The sequence below is a fragment of the Brugia malayi genome (genome assembly GCF_000002995.4).
Source record: "Brugia malayi strain FR3 genome assembly, contig: Bm_v4_ChrX_scaffold_001, whole genome shotgun sequence".
Taxonomy (NCBI): domain Eukaryota; kingdom Metazoa; phylum Nematoda; class Chromadorea; order Rhabditida; family Onchocercidae; genus Brugia; species Brugia malayi.
Window position 1 is genome coordinate 14,946,293 of NW_025062479.1, and position 19,585 is coordinate 14,965,877.

The 19,585-nt window shown below is 27.8% G+C and overlaps 3 protein-coding genes across 5 annotated transcripts; 2 read left to right on the forward strand and 1 right to left on the reverse strand.

Moving 5' to 3' along the window:
- Positions 1-319: 319 nt before the first annotated feature.
- Bma-prp-6 (U5 snRNP-associated 102 kDa protein, putative) lies at positions 320-5,680 on the forward strand (the record flags this gene model as incomplete). Of its 2 annotated transcripts, XM_001891569.1 has the most annotated exons (17): positions 320-577; positions 757-875; positions 985-1,158; positions 1,292-1,598; positions 1,843-2,002; positions 2,240-2,392; positions 2,469-2,676; positions 2,774-3,026; positions 3,132-3,233; positions 3,357-3,478; positions 3,642-3,780; positions 3,928-4,067; positions 4,246-4,402; positions 4,512-4,645; positions 4,839-4,930; positions 5,214-5,455; positions 5,528-5,680. In XM_001891569.1, the coding sequence occupies 17 exons, from the start codon at positions 320-322 to the stop codon at positions 5,678-5,680; spliced, it is 2,913 nt and encodes a 970-aa protein (XP_001891604.1). The 2 variants fall into 2 exon arrangements, with proteins under 2 accessions (XP_001891604.1, XP_042930856.1); XM_043074922.1 differs by lacking the exons at positions 320-577; positions 757-875; positions 985-1,158 and having other exon boundaries at positions 1,329-1,598.
- A 1,118-nt stretch (positions 5,681-6,798) lies between these two features.
- Bma-mrps-18B (LP10852p, putative) lies at positions 6,799-8,627 on the forward strand (the record flags this gene model as incomplete). Of its 2 annotated transcripts, none has more annotated exons than XM_001891570.2 (4): positions 6,799-7,060; positions 7,199-7,374; positions 7,831-7,957; positions 8,407-8,627. In XM_001891570.2, the coding sequence occupies 4 exons, from the start codon at positions 6,799-6,801 to the stop codon at positions 8,625-8,627; spliced, it is 786 nt and encodes a 261-aa protein (XP_001891605.1). The 2 variants fall into 2 exon arrangements, with proteins under 2 accessions (XP_001891605.1, XP_042930857.1); XM_043074923.1 differs by having other exon boundaries at positions 7,208-7,374.
- Positions 8,628-8,945: 318 nt separating this feature from the next.
- On the reverse strand, positions 8,946-12,817 carry Bm6362 (Uncharacterized protein; the record flags this gene model as incomplete). The annotated part of the gene is made up of 9 exons (XM_043074924.1): positions 8,946-9,050; positions 9,237-9,308; positions 9,505-9,554; positions 9,929-10,060; positions 10,275-10,404; positions 10,855-11,060; positions 11,329-11,408; positions 11,689-11,831; positions 12,794-12,817. The coding sequence occupies 9 exons, from the start codon at positions 12,815-12,817 to the stop codon at positions 8,946-8,948; spliced, it is 942 nt and encodes a 313-aa protein (XP_042930858.1).
- Positions 12,818-19,585: the final 6,768 nt, after the last annotated feature.

The window sequence follows — 19,585 nt, forward strand, 5'->3', positions numbered from 1 at the left end:
TTAATATCATTTGATTTAGAAACGGTATTTTTATGAACGGTTTGTAATATTCTTATTTTGTTATTTGAGTATTTTTTTCTATAAAGATAGCATACCAGGAGTATTAAAATTTCCAGATTCTTTAGTTGTAAAATTAATAAACTGTTGGGTTTTAGTAGTCGTTGGTATCTGAAATATTTCGGGGTATGGAAACGTTTAAGATTAATAAAAACTTTTGTAAATGATGTTTTGAGAATGCTAGTAATTCTTGTTTAAAGGATTCGTTGCATCTTTTTTTCTTTCCTTTAAAAACTATGTTTTCAAATATTTATAGGCGAACATGACAACAGTAACCATCCCGGGTTCCCTCGTGAACAAACGGAAAAAACACTTTTTGGGCATGCCAGCACCAGCGGGCTACGTTGCTGGTGTTGGTCGTGGTGCAACTGGTTTTACCACACGTTCCGATATCGGACCGGCTCGGGACAGTACCGACTTACCAGAGTTACCACCAGCTGGTCCGACAAAAAAGGCCCGCGAGGATGATGATGACAAGAAGGATGATAACGAAGATTTAAATGATTCCAACTACGATGAGGTCTAGCTAGCACTACCTAGTCTTTTTTGGCGAATTAGAAAACCATTAATTTTATTTTTTAGATGAAATATCCATTTGGTTGGATAGTGTTCTTGTTATTGTATTGAATAACTTTCTGTGAAATTTTTGTCTTCGTTGACAATTGGCATTCTTTATCCATGCTATTTATTGAATTTTAGTTTGAAGGTTACGGTGGGAGCTTATTCTCGAAAGATCCTTATGATAAAGATGACGAAGAAGCAGACGAAATTTACAGTGCTGTTGATTCTCGGATTGATGAACGTCGGAAAGAATATAGGTAAGCTAGCCGATTAACTGGTGGCTGTTAAGTTGCACTTTTCCAGCTGTCATTGATTTGATGGATTGATTGACATTCAACCTTTATGATTAATTGCAATTTGATTTAGAGAGAAGAAATACAAAGAAGCTATTGAAAAATATCGTAAAGAACGGCCAAAAATTCAGCAAGAGTTTTCTGATCTGAAGCGTCAATTGTCCAACGTAACGGAAGCAGAATGGTCGGCAATTCCAGAAGTTGGTGATATTCGGAATAAAGCGAAACGTAATCCACGAGCAGACAAGTATCTTTTTCTAATTTTTATGTAGAATTCTTTATATCAACCCTAATTCTTATTTTTTAATACTTCTTTTAGCACATCAGTAGAGGTTTTGCAAAGGAAAATAGAGAATTATTTAACGAATTATGGTTTTTAGAATTACTCCAGTGCCAGATTCAATAATCGCATCTGCTATGTCATATGGCCAGATGAATAGCCAGATGGACAGTCGTATTCAGTCAGGTCTCTTAACACCAATGGGTTCCGGGATTACTTCAACGTTTAATGGAATGACTTCTACCTATGGTAGTGGTTTTATGTCTACACTAAGCGGCATAAAAAGTGGTTTGTTAACACCAGGATGGAAAACCGGAATACAATCCGGCTCTTCATCATCTGCGGATCTTGATTTACGAAAAATTGGCCAGGCTAGGAACGCAATTATGGACATCAAATTAAATCAGGTACCGTCGATTTACGCAAGTTGCTAGATTCACCTAATATCATGCAGTGAGAGTATTGTTTTAAGATTCCATTCATTTGTTGTGCTTTATTGGTTGAATACCAGAACTTTAATTTTACTCCTGTTTTTCTGCTGAATAACATTTGAACATGGAAACGACATTGTTTCGTTTTATTTAAAAGAAATATATTTTATTAGAGATCGTTAGCTTTATTCTGTTTTTAAATGACATGCTGTTCATTCAGGTGTCGGATTCCGTTACGGGACAAACAGTCGTTGATCCAAAAGGTTATCTAACAGATTTACAATCAATGATACCGCAATACGGTGGTGATATTAATGACATCAAGAAAGCTCGTTTGCTTTTAAAATCAGTTAGAGAAACCAATCCACGTCATCCACCAGGTGAAACTGTCTTCTTTGTCCTTATTTTGCTCTCTTAACATTCTATGAAATATATTTTAATTATCTAATCCAAATAATACCGCACTGTAATAACATTCTTTCCCTTGACTTTTTCTACAGCTAATCGCAGGTACAATTAGGACTTAATCGAATTTTTAACTGCTCATTTAACCTCGTACAAATTTTGTTTTATCCATATACTTTTTATCTTGAAAATTTCAAATCAGTGTTGTTTAGCCTGGATCGCTTCGGCGCGCTTGGAAGAAGTGGTTGGAAAGTTGCAGGTAGCCCGTAATTTAATCATAGAAGGTTGCGATCGAAATCCAAAGAGCGAAGATTTGTGGCTAGAATCAGTTCGTTTGCATCCTCCGGATACAGCAAAAGCTATTGGTAATAAAGAATAGCTTTATTTAACCGATTTAAACTCTCTAGATTCATTCTTGAAATATCAAGATTCTTCTTGCAGTGGCTGCTGCCGTACGTTCATTACCAAATTCGGTACGCATATGGATGAAAGCAGCTGAACTTGAGGAAGACTTAAAAGCAAAAAAGAAAGTGTTCCGTAAGGCACTAGAACAAATTCCAACTTCGGTGCGTTTATGGAAAGCGGCAGTGGAATTGGAGGAGCCGGAAGATGCTAGAATTTTACTCACGAGAGCCGTGGAATGCTGCAGGTGTGAGACGAAATTTATCTGAATTTTTTTTAGAATGCTTTGAATTTTGAACTCTTTAGAAAATATTAAAGTGCTCCCTTTGATAGGGAAATTTCAGTACTTCAACAGAGCTGTGGTTAGCATTGGCACGTCTAGAAACGTACGAAAATGCGCGTCGTGTTCTAAACAGAGCGCGTGAGCATATCCCTACTGAACGACAAATTTGGATTAGCGCTGCAAGATTGGAGGAAACTCGGGGACAAAGTGATATGGTTGATAGGATTATCGAAAGGGCTATTACTTCTCTGAAAGCGAATATGGTTGAAATTAATCGTGAACATTGGTTGAAAGATGCCGTTGATGCTGAAAAGGTATTTTCCACTATGTTATGCATTTCAGTGTTCTGAAAATCCTTGTTTTTGCGTTAGAAAAGAATTGGCAAAAGAGACGTAAATGGATAATGGAGGCATTTTTAGGCTAACTGTAGACTCACTTCACAAGCTATCATTTCGCATGTTCTTGGAATTGGTGTTGAAGAAGAAGACCGAAAACATACATGGATGGAGGATGCGGAATCGGTAATCTTAGATATTTTTGCGATTGTATGTATCAACAAAAATTGTGTGAATATTTGATATCTTTTCATTTGTCATTAAAATTTCATAAATCTAGCATAAATTTCGGAAATTTTTAATTTTCAGTTTGTTGCTCAAGAAGCATATGAATGTGCTCGTGCCGTATATGCTCATGCTTTGCTTGTTTTTCCAACCAAGAAAGGTATCTGGTTTGCTGCAGCACACTTCGAACGCAATCATGGCACCACGTAAGTTTGTTTAAAGGTTGCATTGACTGGTCAGGTTAACAGACAAGTATCACACATTGAGAGGGATAGACTCTTTATTAAAAGGGAAAAAGCTATCGCCGGTAGTAGCATTTATATTTTAAAGCTTTTGGAATAGTTCATAAGAAAACTACGCAATTTTTAGGGAGAGTTACGATCAGTTGTTACAAAAAGCGGTAGAAAAGTGTCCAAAAGCAGAAACTTTATGGTTAATGTATGCGAAAAGTAAATGGCTGGCAGGTGATGTAAAAGCTTCTCGTGAAATTCTTGCAAGAGCTTTTCAGGTTATATTTTGACTCATAATAATATTAATAAGATTTATGATAGTTACTAATTTTTTCCATTACATCCGTTTTTCGCTATATCGATAGAGATTTTAAAGAATTTTTTAGTTAATCTGAAGTCAGGTAAAAATTGATATGTGATTTCAGAATAATCCAAATTCGGAAGAAATTTGGATGGCTGCTGTAAAGTTAGAATCAGAAAACAATGAATTCCAAAGAGCTCGTAAACTGTTAGAAAAAGCTCGAGAAATTGCTCCTTCTCCACGCATTTATCTCAAATCTGTTAGGTGCTATAATTTAAACTACTTTTAATTTCATGTTTAACACCATTATATTTTAGCTAAAATATTTATTGTCTTTTTAGATGTGTGTACATTTTGTTATGAAAACATGAAAAATTGTAGCTGCGAAAATCTGCTAATTTAAATCAGTTTTATTGATCGATTTTACTCGTTGTATTTTCAGATTAGAATGGTGCTTGAAAGATTTAATTGCTGCTAAGAAGCTTTTGATGGAAGCATTGGAACAATTTCCAGAAACACCGAAGTTGTATCTCATGATGGGTCAAATACTTCAGCAAGAAAAAAATTATAGTGAAGCGCGTCGGTATTTCTCTGATGGTGTAGGTTTTTTAGTATTTTATTTTCACTAGCTTAAAATTTCAGCTTTGTGATCTGTAACTTTTTCCACTAGTTTCTACTTCAAAATATTCCTTTTGGGACTTTTTTCAGGTTAAGCATTGTCCTACCTTTATTCCACTTTGGATCTGGTTGAGCCGTTTGGAGGAATCACAAAATCAGACAATAAAAGCTAGATCTGATCTGGAAAAAGCTCGTTTGCGTAATCCGAAAAATTCAGAACTCTGGTATATTCTATTTTTTTTTCAATTTTCTATGCAACAATAGAAACAAGAAAACCTTATCTGCATCCACTTTTTATGCTTGGCGTATTAAAAGAACCTTCCATAATAAGATTAGAGTTATTTGTGTTTAAGACATAAGGGTATTCAAAAAAGCGGGTTAAGAAAGCATGAATTTTTCTTTTCCACAAAAATTTAGGTTGGAAGCCATACGAATTGAGGCACGAGCTGGTTTGAAGGAACTTGCGCAAGAAAGATTAGCTCGAGCTTTGCAAGAATGTGAACATTCAGGTAGTCTTAGGCCTTTTGTCGGGTTTCCATTAAATCTTCGGTTTTTATTTACTAATTTAATTCTTTTCTTAAAATAGGTATTAGTTACATGTTGAGCACTTTCTGCCTAAATTTTTTCAGGTCTTACTGTCTCTTGTTGTTTTCCAAATAAGCAAGTAAAGCTTTTGTAAATAAAACTTTTTTGAATTTTTACGTTCTTAATTGATGCTTTTTAGTAAATGATAAAGAATAAAGGACTTCTAGAATTTTAAAATCATACGATTAACTAAATTTCCAAAATTAGGACGTCTGTGGGCAGAAGCAATTTTCATGGAAGAACGCCACGGTCGACGTACAAAATCAGTTGATGCTCTGAAGAAATGTGAACATAGCGCCGATGTTTTATTAGCTGTAGCGAAACTGTTTTGGACAGAACGGAAGATCAGAAAAGCGCGTGAATGGTTCCAGCGAACTGTCAAAATTGATCCTGATTTTGGGGATGCTTGGGCGTTCTTTTACAAATTCGAACTGTTGCATGGTTCACAGGTAAGTCTATAATTTAGTTGTTGAGAGTTTCTGAAACAACTGGGATACATCTCATGTTCAAAACCTTTAAAGGAAGAACAAGATTTGGTGAAGAAAAAGTGCTTGCAAGCTGAGCCGCGTCATGGTGAATTGTGGCAAGAAGTGTCAAAGGATGTGGAAAATTGGCGTAAACGAACGGATGAGATTCTGATTGAACTTGCTGAAAAAATGGATATTCCAAGATAGTAGTGACGTTATAATAACTTTTTATCATTTTTGTATAGAAGTTGAATGTCCATAAATCAGTAACACAAATTTAGCCCCTAGTAGAATATTGAATAATTTCGCATAATTTTGTCGTATAAAAAAAAAAAAAAACTTTGTTAAGTCAATTAGTATTATTTCTCCTAAGCTAGCTTAAAATTGTTTAATATGCAATTAAATCGAAAACCACTTCATACGTGCTAATATGACATAATGACGTAATGAAATTATTCATATAAACGATTTGGTCATTTCGTCCATTGCTATTACTAATGTTTCAGTTTCTTTCCCTTTTACCAACCTTAATTTGCAATATATGCTTAGTGTGTTCTGATTTATTCTATATATTTGTTTATCGTTGTTTTTGTATCCATTGATTTTTCTTGTATGTTACGTGATCTAATTTCGTATTAAGATTAAGTTAGTTGGACTCAAGTCAGATCTTTTAAAGTTTAAATTGATTCTCTTCAAACTTCAAATCAATTTTATTGAAAGAAATTTCCTGTAATTCAATTTCGAATCCTTTCAATGAAATTAATTTGTTTGTGCTGATAAAATCAAGTAATTTTCGTTTTATTAATTAATGTGATAAATTGTTTTCGTATTTGCTTCTCATGTATACCTTTTTTTTTTTTTTTTTTTTTTTACATCAAACAGTGAATATCTACTGGTCCAGTCTTTTTTTTTTTTTTGGAACGATAGATTTAAATATCTATAAGGAGATATCAGTTATGATTTCCACTGGTGTTGGGGTCAACTTTGCTATACGTAATGAATGTTAAATGAATAAAACAGACGGAACTCAGTTTTGCCCTTTGGTGCTTACTTCAATCTTTTCATACACGAATAAATTATTTAATGTAATTTAAATATGCTTATTTACAGCGAGTAAAACACCAATGGTTTTCTGTTGTAGCGAGATGAAATTCGATAAATTTATTCAGTTTAAATTAAAGAATATTGTTTAACATTCAACCATATTTTCATGAGTGTTATGAACGTTGTTGATATTACAATACTTCGACTTCAGTCCGATCTCATTGAAGTTCCAATGTTTCTCATCATACATTGTAAATTTGATTTAGCAAATTTCAGGCATTATGCTTCATAGGCATATTCACTTGCTATTCCAGAGATCGAACTTTCTATCACTGAATAAGAATTATCGACTGATTGGTTGTAATTATCATAATTCATCGCAGTTCTGGTGTGCTTCAAAAGTGGAAGAAGGAAGTTCATCGGAAGAGAATGAAAGAGTAGAAGAAGCTGTTGGTTATGCCTATAATACTGTAGAAAAGAAAAAAGGTCTTTATAAGCCAAAACATACATTAGAGGAACAAATAGCGTATATGAATAGTAAAGGTGTGTTTCTTTTTTCTTGATGTGTGTAAAAAATATAACGTCAGTTTTGTTTCAAATCAGTACATATCGATTTAATGGGAGTGAAAATTTTTTCTGTTTATTTTTAGCATAGAATGGAGAGTTTTTTATGTTTTCCAGTATATGCAGATACGTATAAAGGAATGCCAGTTTATCATTCCTACAGACGAAATTTCAAGGGACAAGCTATTTTTATGCCAAAGCCTCGGATGTTTTGTATTGACAAAGAAGGAAGGTTCAAAGTAAATCATGCATGCCCAATCTGTCGAGATGAATATTTATTCTTTGATTATCGGGTATTTTTTCCTTCTCTGGTCATTATTTATGTTTACGATGTATTAGGATGAGTTAGATATAACATAATTACTATTTATTCTCTGATCAACTTTTTTTTTTCATTTGTTCTGTGATTGAATATAAATTCTAATTAAGGCATCCTGAATCAGCATAAATTAAATAAACGATTTTAAAAAAAAAAAAGATTGACTTTTGTTTATGAAAGCAAAAATTGAGTCTTCATTTGAATTAACTAACTAGACTTACTAAAATTGTACTATAGAAGGTTTATGATAATTCAATATGCTAAGCTTTATACTGAAATTATTTTTGCTTTCCATTATAGAATGAAATTCCATTATAGAATGAAATGTGGTTTTTTGCTTGATATTTATGGCTAGTAGGAGATGCAGAGTGAGCAAAAAGAAAATTGATCACAGATTCCTGTTTTTTATTTACAGTATTAAACATTTCAGAATCCTGCTTTAATTCTACAATTTCTTTTTGACCAGACTGATCGTATATTACCTCTCAAAAAGTTGGGTCTATGTTTTGATCAATATGCGCAGCTTCGGGCACAATTGTTAAAAGCAAAGGAGCATGGTTTGTTGATATTTCACAGTGTTTCTTTATTGCTTATTATTATTATTATTTTTTTTTTTTTGCATTAAATGGCATGGAGTAAATTCAGCACTTCGAGAAGAAGAAAAGTTAAATTTGGACTGAGAAAACTTTAAGAATTTACTGCTGAACCATTTCACTTCTTTTTGTTGATTTTTGAAATAGTTTTATTTTTATAAATTGAACTTCTCAAGGTTGAAAGAATTATGTATAAAGCAGCTACAATAATAATTTAATACTTGTGATTTATGCATCTCAATTTGAAAAAAGTTGATGGGTAAATATTTTTTGGGATGATAACAAAAGCTGCGAAATCATGTTTTGTTTTTCTAATGTCACCGTTCATTTCAAATGTGACAAAAAATTTAGGTTGCAAAGTAAATGAGCAGTAATTCTAGTGAAGGTAACTATCTTATGTGAATTCTTTATAGGTTTCATTAAGTTCGCTGTACCATTTCAAAATTTCAACTATAAGAAGTGGTACCCATGGTGGGATAAAGAGGATGACCATGTATATGTTCGTCGCGAAGTACCGGTGGATGAAATTCATAAACAGCCTCTGGTAAATTTCCCAGTTCATAATCGTGATTACAATAATGATTGGGATCAATACTGGTTACGGTATGATGAATTTATACAACGATCCAAATAAATGTTCAAATTTCATTGCATGTGTACATATACGAACCTGATGCTATTTTATGTTTATTTAGCAAGATGACAAAGTTTAATTCACAGAGTTCTTCAATGTTATATTAGCTCACAACATAACTTACAACTTTAGACATTCTTCGTTTTGATTATTTTCGTATTGTTTGGGATATCTTAAATGGTTTAACATCGTTTTAACCCACTCTGTACGGAATAGTATTTCAAATTTTTTACAACAAAGTTATTTGAACATTTGGATAATGAACATAACAGTACTAGTTATAAACTTCACATGACATACTGTGATGTGAAATCTAATTCATTCAATATTCGGTTGTGAATCAAATCCAAATTTTTTGTATATTTCTTCCAGTTTTCTAACAAATTCGACCTTGCTTGTTCGGTATTCGCCACATGCAAGAACCTGAAAATTTCTAAAATTTAATTTAAATTTGATCTCATTTAATTAAATTTTTACATTTTTTGCAAAACTGCTCTAGATATCTGTTAAATATTAATTGCAGAATTTTTACATCATATTCCATTAATATAAAGAATTTATTGACAATTCCAAATTAGTTCTAATTAAATAATTTATAAGATGACCCACATGATTGACAAGATTTAAACTGTCAGTAATCAGGCGACAGCTGCCAAATGCATTTCTGTACCTCCTTTCCACCTGAAACAATTGATTTAATCAATAAAAAATGCATGACATAAAAATAATAATTGATGATAATAGTAATAATGGTAGTGATGGTAATAATAGTAATAATAATAATGGTAATAATGAAACAATATATATTAATAAATAATAAAACATTGGCAACAATAAATAATATAATGTTAACGCGTAATTGAATTTGAAGTTACACCTTTCTGAGTTCTTTTTCGTCAAATGTCAAAATTGATAGAACAACGATACCTGGAAAATTGACTGTGTCCATTTTATTAATTATTCAAAAATTCAACAACCCCTTTGTATAAGCACAAAGAGTTTAAGTTTTGAATTTTTGACTTCATATGAATTTTTTATTGGCAAGCAATAGTGACGTGGGGAACATCGAATTCATTAAAAATGATTGGACGTATTTTAAATTGCGCAACAATATAACATTTTCAAAATATGCAAATACGTTGATAATTTCAATTTCAATATATTGTGAGAGTAACAGGCAAATTGATGGTTTACTCGAAATTTTTTGGTTTTTTTAAACATTGAAATATTACAAAATTGTTATAAATTGATAATTTATAAATGCAAAAATTATAAAAATCAAGCAAAAATGAAAAACGAACCGTTTTTGGTTAATGCTTTCTTGACAATTTTTAAATTTTGTTTTAGCATGAATGTTTCAACTGGACATATTACATCAGCAATAATTCTGTCATAGCAAGCATCAATAAAAATTACATCGTATTTAGGTTCACCTTCAAATTTTATTTGTTTTCATTTTGATGTAGAACTATTAAAATATTAACATATATTCAAAATTAGAAATGATAAATAATAATTAAAGTCTAAGGATAAATATAATCTTTTTCAGCGAATAATTAAACCTTTCTAATATTTTTACTATTGTCTTTATATATATATATATATAAATTAATTATTAAATGTTAAATGTTATAAAATCATGTGAACTTGAAATTCGCTGCAAATATTGTATTCCATCTTCAATGATAACTCTTTGGTAATTATCTTCGATTAAACCAAAATATTTCTTGGCTATTTCATACATTCCTCGCTCCAATTCTATTGCTGTTATATTCATCTGAAATTTTCTTGTTTTCAAAAATTTTAATTAAATTTTGAAGGATATTGTATTTTTTAGCAATGGAATGACTGATGGGAACGGACAAAATCGTTTTTGTTTTTTGTTTAATGATATAATTAATTCATTCAAGTGCAATTTTGAAGATCAACTTGAAAATTTTAAGAGTAAAAGCAGATAAATCTTGAAATACTTAACGTTTCATTTAGTATTTTGCAATGATATACTTACAGTTCATACTTTCAAAAATCTTCGTTGCTATTATTGGTTAAAAAGACGCCACTAAAAACTGTCTTGCAAAGTCGCAAAAATTCCGTAAACTTTAAGTTATCAGAACAAAAAATTCAGATGAAATACTTATTAGAATGGTGTTTGAATAATAAACATCACAGATTTTAAATCTTAAAAAATTAAATTCTTATTTGTTGAGGAAAAAACAGACAAACGAACAGAGCTAAAGATATTATGCAGGAAGCTGTTCAAAATTCCGGTACCAAGACCAATTTCCAAGATATTCCATATTTTGCCATTTTTCTCCAATTCTATCGCTTCAAGCGCAAATGGTGCGACAACCATTGCTTGAATATATGGAATTAAAATTTTTGAATGATTCAGTGGTAATAGTGTGGTGTCCACTTTTGTTGCATTTTGTTTTTCTGAAATAAAAGTGAAAAAAAAAAAAAAAAAGAAAATTATTCAGTGATTAAAAAGTGATTATCATTTGCTAAATGTAATATAATCATTTTATATTACCGATAGATGCGAAAAGCGGGAATGAATGTAAGGTGTAAACAAAAAAAGATGAAAAAAGTTAGATCTCATTTATCTCATTTAGATCCTATAAAACTTTAAAAAACGGACGAAAATTAATTTTAGTGGTTATGAATTAACTTAGGTATAAATCAATGAACTATAATTTCCTACCTGGTGATATTTCCAATACCATACTTGCAACTGCAAATGGTCCTATATCGGTAAGTTTTAGAACTCTTTGAATAAATAAGCTGTAAATAGAAGCTGCATTAGTTAGTCTTTTAATTATACTATTGTGGTAAGATTTCAATTGTCCTTTGAAAATAAAAGTTAAAAAAAATGTTGTTGTAAATTAACATTTCAAATTTCATAATTAATTTCAACTAGCATCAATCAGATGCCATTTAATGCAACAGCATAAAACTTGAATAGTTTGAAGTTCAAAACAAAAAAAAAAAAAACAAAATTAGTTTTAATGACTATAAACAATATTGATTGGTTGTATTTAAAGAAAACAATAAAGCGATATACCTTCCATCGTATTCTCTTATCGCTATATCCTCAATTCTGCGATGTCTCCCGTTGATTAATAAATCATCTAATAAGATTACTTGGATAAATTGGTTGTTATTATAATTTTTATCACTGAATACCAAAATGCATGATGTGAGAAGCTATAAATTTTTAAGATTTCTACAAATTTTTAATTAATTTTAATTAATAAGAAAATGATTTCAGTTTTGTATAATGATCATAATTAGGGGAAAAGGATAAAAATGAAAGCTGTGAAAAAGAAAAGGAAAAGATAGAAAAATTGAAATTAATTATGCATGTTTAAATAGTATTTCATACAAATTTAATCACATTGAGTGTTTTTTTCTTTAAAATAGATAAGTATTACTACTTGCTGATATTAGTTTAAAGAAATCTTTTAACAAATTTCATGTTAATTGCAGTGTGAAAAGTGTTAGGTTACTATTTCAGTTAGAATTAGGAATGAAATTCTTCTCCTTTTTTTTTGACTTTTGATTATTCGGAAAAGACAATAAAATTAAACTAAGGTAGTAAATTTGCTTATCCAATTCAAATTTATTATGATGCAAAGAAATAAAATCATGCGAAATGGTTTTTCAGATTGAAAAACTATGCTTTAATGTTATCAGATGCAAAACTAATTATTTTAACTAAACCTACTAATTAACATTAAATAACTAGATTGACCTTAAAAAAGAAGCATCATCTGAGAAATATATTGGAAAGCACGAACAGCTCTTACCATACTGATCTGCACCTAATCTTTGTTAACCTATTTATATTTTACACGTATCAAAATTCATTATTACTTTTCCGATAATTGTAACTCATTCAAATGTTAACCAATATTTTTAATTACCAAAGATAGTTCTCCGCCAAGAATAGTACACTAAAATTTTTTCGCTCTAGTTCTTATTTTTTATAACAATAAATAACAATAAAAATTAGTTTAACTAGTAATAGCAATAGTAGTAACAACAACAATAATAATAATAAATAAAAAATAATAAGTTTGATGACTAATTTAATTATCTGATAACCACTGCTCCATTTAATTCAAGTTATCTGATTATTACTGCAAAATTATAGCAATAAAACAAACCACTGCATATGTCCACCAAAACATTATCATTTCTCGAATATCGACTGTAACAACGCTGGGTAAAATAATTGAATGATTTGATTATTTTGCCTTCAAAATATTAAAAAAAAAAAAGAAAAATGAAACGTTTAATAGTAAGAAAGAAGCATTTTATCAAGACATTCATCAACACAAACCAATTGAATCGTTGTTTTCTTTCCTTTTTTTTTCTTTTCTGAAAGATTTTTACAAACAATCATTTAATCAATCAGTTTTTTCCAATCATTTGATCAAAAGGAAAAGAAAAAAAGAAAAATGAGTGCGTTGCGTTTGTCAAAACATTCCTTAAATGCGAAAATATTTTACACAAAGAAGCAGCGTATAACATTAATTGTTAATTTATTAATTATTGCATTAACTACCATTGACATTAAGTATGTTTATTGCATTCGTTTTTCTCACATTCTATTAATTAATTTTTTTCTTTTGATTTTTTATTTAATTGCAAAAATTAATATAATTGAAAATTATTATAATTTTAGATGAAATCATTTGAAATTTGTTACAAACATTTCCCAACATTCTTAATTGAAATTTTTTAAAATTTGTGTTTCTTCAATACTTTTTAATTTAGAATTAATTTTAGATTCCATATAAAAGTTGCTACTTTGCTTGATGAAAAGATTTTGCAATATTTTGCTGGTTGAGATTGACGTATTCAATTAATTGGCAGTAAAATAATTTGAAATGATTGAATTAATTGATTTCAAAATTGATTATATCAGTTACTTTATTTTTCGTGTCATTTTTTACAAATTAGCTTTCTATGACAAATTAAAAACAAAATATTTTAACATTTGTGAAATGTATTTTTCGAAATCATTTGCTCCATACTCCATTTTAATCTTTGTATATATATATCACATTTGTCATTTCTTACTTGATTATTTCATTAAAAATTTTAATTTTTTCATTGATGTATTTGACGATTTTAGAAATTTCTTTTTTATATTATCATTTTCTTTTACTTTTCCACTAATATTCCCACATCATTTGCTTATATATATATTACTCAATGAAAAAACTTGAAAAAAAAGAAAGAAAAAAGAGTTGGAAAAGCAGAACTAAAGAACAGACAAAAACTTAACATTTATTTTTTGCAGATATCACAACAATTGTATACCATCTATATTTATCAATTAAAGAATTTGAAAATAATAAAACTGTTTATTTTCTATTTCAAAAAAAAGCTAATTGAAAAGCATACTGAAAAACTTTTATTACTTTGAGCCTAATAACAGTATAAGAAACAATAGACATAGTAAGTACTTAGGTAAGTGTCGTAATTTTTTTTTTGCCTTTTGAAAAATTCTAGCGATTTTATAGTTTGTAAAAAATCACGAATTGTGGGAAAAATATTTTTTTTGACTTATTTTGTTGTGAATATGGAAATGATTATAACATTATAGTAAGAGTATATCAATATATCAGTGATTGAATCATTACTTTCACAAAATTGTTCCTCTTTAAATTATATCCTTTTCATCTTTTTTTTTGTTTAAATACAAATTGTTGCAATCTTTGCAGATTAAATTTGCCATAATATTTTTTCATTTTGAATTATTAACACTTTTGGATAAGATTTTCTAATATAATACATTTATTACTATTAGTATTACTTTTTATTTTCATTATTATTATTAATCATTACTATTATTATTATTATTGTTATTATTATTATCAATATTGTTTTTGTTATTATTATTATTACCCCATTTTGTTACTATTTTTTCTTGTTATTAATGATTATCTGATTTTGTTTATATTTTAATTTGTTTTTTGATCGATATTTTAACAAATATCAATCAGATTGCTTCAAAAAACCATTTCAGCTGGATAGAGGAAACTAGCAAAATAATCGCAAAAACGAAAGGAACGAGGATGAAGTGTAAATGACGTGAACAGCAACATACTACTTTAAAAAAAAAAAAAGAAAAAAAAACCACATAACACGAATCAAAAGGAAATGAAAGTATTAGAAAATAAGGAATGGAAAACAACTAGGGCAATTTTTTTTTTTAATTTATAAATAATGCTGGGAAATCAATTCGCCATCGCAGTAACATAATGATAAAAAGTGATAAACATCTTTTTTTTTAAATTTGGCTGTCAAAATTACATTTATTTAATAAATTGGTTTCAAAAAATTTTGCAGCATTTAATAAGTGGATCAAGTTTCCTGATTTTTCTTCCCAAGAAAATACCATTACAATATTACATATGTAGTCTTTTTTTTTTTGATTTCAATAAGTACATTATTAATTTTGGAAAGTTTAAAATTTTTAATTAAACTTTATTGTCTTCTTTCAGAACTTGAAGAAGTAGAATTAAAGCAAATTAGTGCATTTTTCTTCATTCTAAATTTTTAATAATTCGTTTTTTTGCCTATTATATTATTATGAAATTAAGTGCGTTTCAAATATGGTGTAGATATAAGCTTTATATAAACGCAATACTTCAACGTAACTCTTTGACGTAACGTTTTATCACTTCATTAAACCAATTTTCAAAACTTTATTGTTATAGAACCATTGTTACTATTTTAATATATAATTACTGTAACAAATTTCAAAGATTCTGGAAAAAGTTTAAAAATAATATCAAATTCAAAGCAGAAAGAAAAACGATTGTTTAAATCAAAAGGGAGATGTAAGAGAATGAGGAAAGAAAAAGGACAAACCTTAAAATTCCGCCATTAAATTTAACTTTTATTATTTTATTAAAAATATTTCGAAAAAAAAACTTGGCATCATATAAACAAGAGAGAAATAATGAATTAAATTTTAATGATCTAACAAATATGTCAAATTATTTCAAATTATTGTCGCAATAATATAAATAATTATTTGCAATTAAATATTAAATTTGTTTTTCTTTTTCTCAACAGAGGATAACAAAAACAGCAAAAAATTCTTTATTCTTTAAAAAAGAATTTAAAAAAGAAAATTTATTCTTTAAAAAGAAGCAGTTTTTCAATTTGATATAATGAATAAATTTTTAATTTAATTGTTCAGTTGAAACGAAATCATTTTGATATATTTTTTAATTTCCAATGATGTTGCTAGCAACAATAAACAATGTTAATTAATGTTAAAGCACAAAAAAGGGAGCAGGAAATTTTGAAAGGCAGGAAAGTTTCAATTCGATTGTTTACATTTTTGTATAAAAGTGCATTGTTTATGCAATCAACATTTTTTATAATTTTTGCATATTTACAGTTTTTTTTTTTTTTGTTTCTCAAAGCAACCAACAAAATAAGATATCTTTGAAATGAAGAGAAAGATGGAAATAGTTTTTTAATAGGATTTCAAAATAAATGACTATTAGTCAATTACTGATTAAACATTTTAATAAATTACTGCTTACTTATAAAATAAATACAGAGAAATTTATAATTGTTGCTTAGTTGATAGACAAATGACAAGAATATTTTTAAATTTTGGTATAAAAACTTAAACTGATAATAATAATATGTAATGCAAGGAATCATATTTTATTACCAAATAATTATGCATAGTAGTATATTTTTACTAATGAATTTTTATTTCAAACTTTTCAATTTCAATTTTATTTCTCCTCGATTTATTTGTATTAATGCATTCAAGCATATTTCTTATAATCTTTCATTGATTTATCATAAATTTTAATTTAATTTCAATAAAGATTGTTACCGACAAATATGTTTTTAACTGATTTTATTAAATATCACTAATACTGCTAGCATTTACTCATATGTCATTCATAATTTTTTTATTTAATTTGGTTACTAATAATACAGTCCTCAGAGCGATATTATTTATTATCATTGCTGCAATAAATATTTGATTTGCAATATTTAATTAAATATTTTGACTCATAAATTGTGTTCTGAATACATTAAAAAAAGGATTAAAACAACTAGATTAATTTATTTATCAAAATTTTCCAAATTTCATTTATGAACTGCAAAAGTTTATTATGGTAGCATTAGCAAAACTATTTTGTCCATCAATTGTCATGCATACCTAAGAAGCGACAAACATAATTACCAATGCAAAAAGGTCTATGCACCCAATTTTTTGCTTAAATTTACCTACTTTTATTGACTTTGAAATGTGATTTAATTCAATTAATACATTATGGTACTCTAACGAATAACCCAAAAATGAATTATTATTGCATGAGAATAGAAATTGGATGAAGTCAAGAAAAGGAATTAAAAACGATTTCTCATGGTTAAGTTAATAGTTAGTTAAAACATTTTCAAATACTAATTGTTAAAATGGTCAAATTTCACACCTAGTCTAAATGACCAAATTTATGAGTTCTAAGTAAGTATAATTTACAATACACGATTTACAAATTTTATTAAGTAAACATAAATAGGTTTTATTCATATCTGTTTCTAGCGTTAATATTTAACAAATGTCTAATTCAATAATTCGGTTTTTTTAACAATAAATAATTGCTTTTATTTACTGTAATAGAAAAAAAAAAATTTCAAACAATACTTTGTGATTTTAATCATCAATTCAAGAAGCTCACTTTATCATAGTTTATCAATTTCATCACTCTTAAATCTCATCATTATCATGTCAAAATGGTTGTGGTCTTTATCGCTCGCATAAATTGCTTCCTATTTCCACTTACGCTTCAATTATTGATTGCACCATAAGCATATAATTAACATTTCTTAATTCTATAAGAAAATGAACCTAATATAATATTTATAGTAAAATTAGTAATTATAAATTTATATTTAAAATTGGAATAATTTTTTTAATTCAAAAAATAACAAACAGAAGGAGAATATTTATAATTGTGAAAAATGAACAATTTAATAAATCTTTTTATTAATTATTTTAAATTGATCTATTATAAATAGATAGCATAAAAGATAAAACGTAATTATTTCATTAATAACGCCTCTAAAAACATTTGCATTTTCATCAAATGTAATTCATTATAATTGTTTCATAATGATTCATTATTTTTTTTTCCTTCGTTCATTGTATATTGTTGCGCCATAGCTCTAATATATAGGCCTTATAAATGTTTGTGATATCAAGCATAATAATAATTCGCAATAATAGCAATAATAATAATCACAGTAATAGTTATGGATGATGATAATAATGATAGCTATATATGTGAATTATTAAATATTATTACTGCACACGCTTTATTATCATTACCTTTGACCTCAAAAAATAAATTAAATTAATAATGATTTAATAATAAATAGAAAATTAGTAACAATTAATGATAATAAAAGCTAAGTAAATATGATTTTGAAATATATTACTCTTTCTTTCGCTCTCCCTCACTCTCTTTTTCTTTATTTCATCTGTTTGATTATTAATGAGAAAAGGAAGAATCTTTCAGTATTTTTTTTTTTTTTTTTGAAATAATTTTAATAATTACAATCGCAGTTTTTTCAAATCAAAATTGCTTTCTTTTTTCTCTCAAAATCAGAAAAATAAATAAAATTTAGCTTATTTATCTTAATCGTTTCCACTAATAATTCATTTCATATTTTTACTAATATAATTTTAATACATTATGGTACTATCATATCTTTTATCATATCATATGGTTTCTTCAAAGATACTTTCTCTTATTTATCAAATTTGATACATCACATTATATCATATCATATCATCTCTCTTCATTGCTTCTTCCCAAATAATCTCTATTTCATTTTCTTTTTCAGGCAAAGAAAAAAAGAATTGTAAAAGTAAGAAGACGAATGATAAAAAAGAAAAATAAAATTAATAATAAAAAAAAAAATGACAGAAATTTTTTCTAATTTTATAAAAAAATTTAATATGCTACTTAATATAAATATTTTCATCTTTTTTCTTCTTTTTCTTCTTTCATTGATTGATAAATAGCAAAAACAAAATATGTCATTTTTGATCACTGGTATTTTAAGAGGCGCTAATTTGACATCATTGCATCAAACGTTGATGCCGCACAGAAGTAAATAATGTAAGCCCATTAGCGCTCAACTACAATATCACAAAATAAAGTCTTCAATTATAAATGCCGCTAAATGATCTCTACAAAACTATTATCTTTTCTTAAATTCTACTCCAATACCTATTTTCTTTTTATTGCTATTGTTATCGTTGCTACTATTATTAACACTGTTGTTGTTGTTATCGTTGTTGTTGTTTGGCGGTAATAGCATAGTAACACTTAATGATCAATGTCATATAAGTCTGTAAAATATCGCAAATATAACTAATTTTTTTTTTTTTTGAGTTAATAAGTAATAATATGCAATCCCAAGGTAAACTTCAAATAATTCACTTGATTTAAAAACCTATAATATTTTAATGCCGTTGATAATTCAAATTGTTTACTACTTACAGCTTCAGAATTAACTTAATAAAAGGAGTGTTATCACCCATTTAACTTATCATTATTACTGACAGCGCAAAATTTTTTAAGAAAATTTTAAATTTCCATTGAAGATTGACTTTTCGCATTTTGAAATGGATTACAAACAAAAAATGTTTATTTGGTAATATTTTTTTAAGCTTTAATTATTTGTAATTAAATTGATTGTGATGAGATATTGTTTTATTTCTTTACTATTATTTAATAATATTCATTTGGACTTAAGATTTCAGTCATTTATTAAGTAATATCTAATTATCAATGCAAGCCTTAAATGTTTATCAGCACGAAATTTATCCATAATTTAATTATTTCATTAAATATGAACATCATTTTTTTCATATCAGAAATTATTCCTGTGAATTTTCA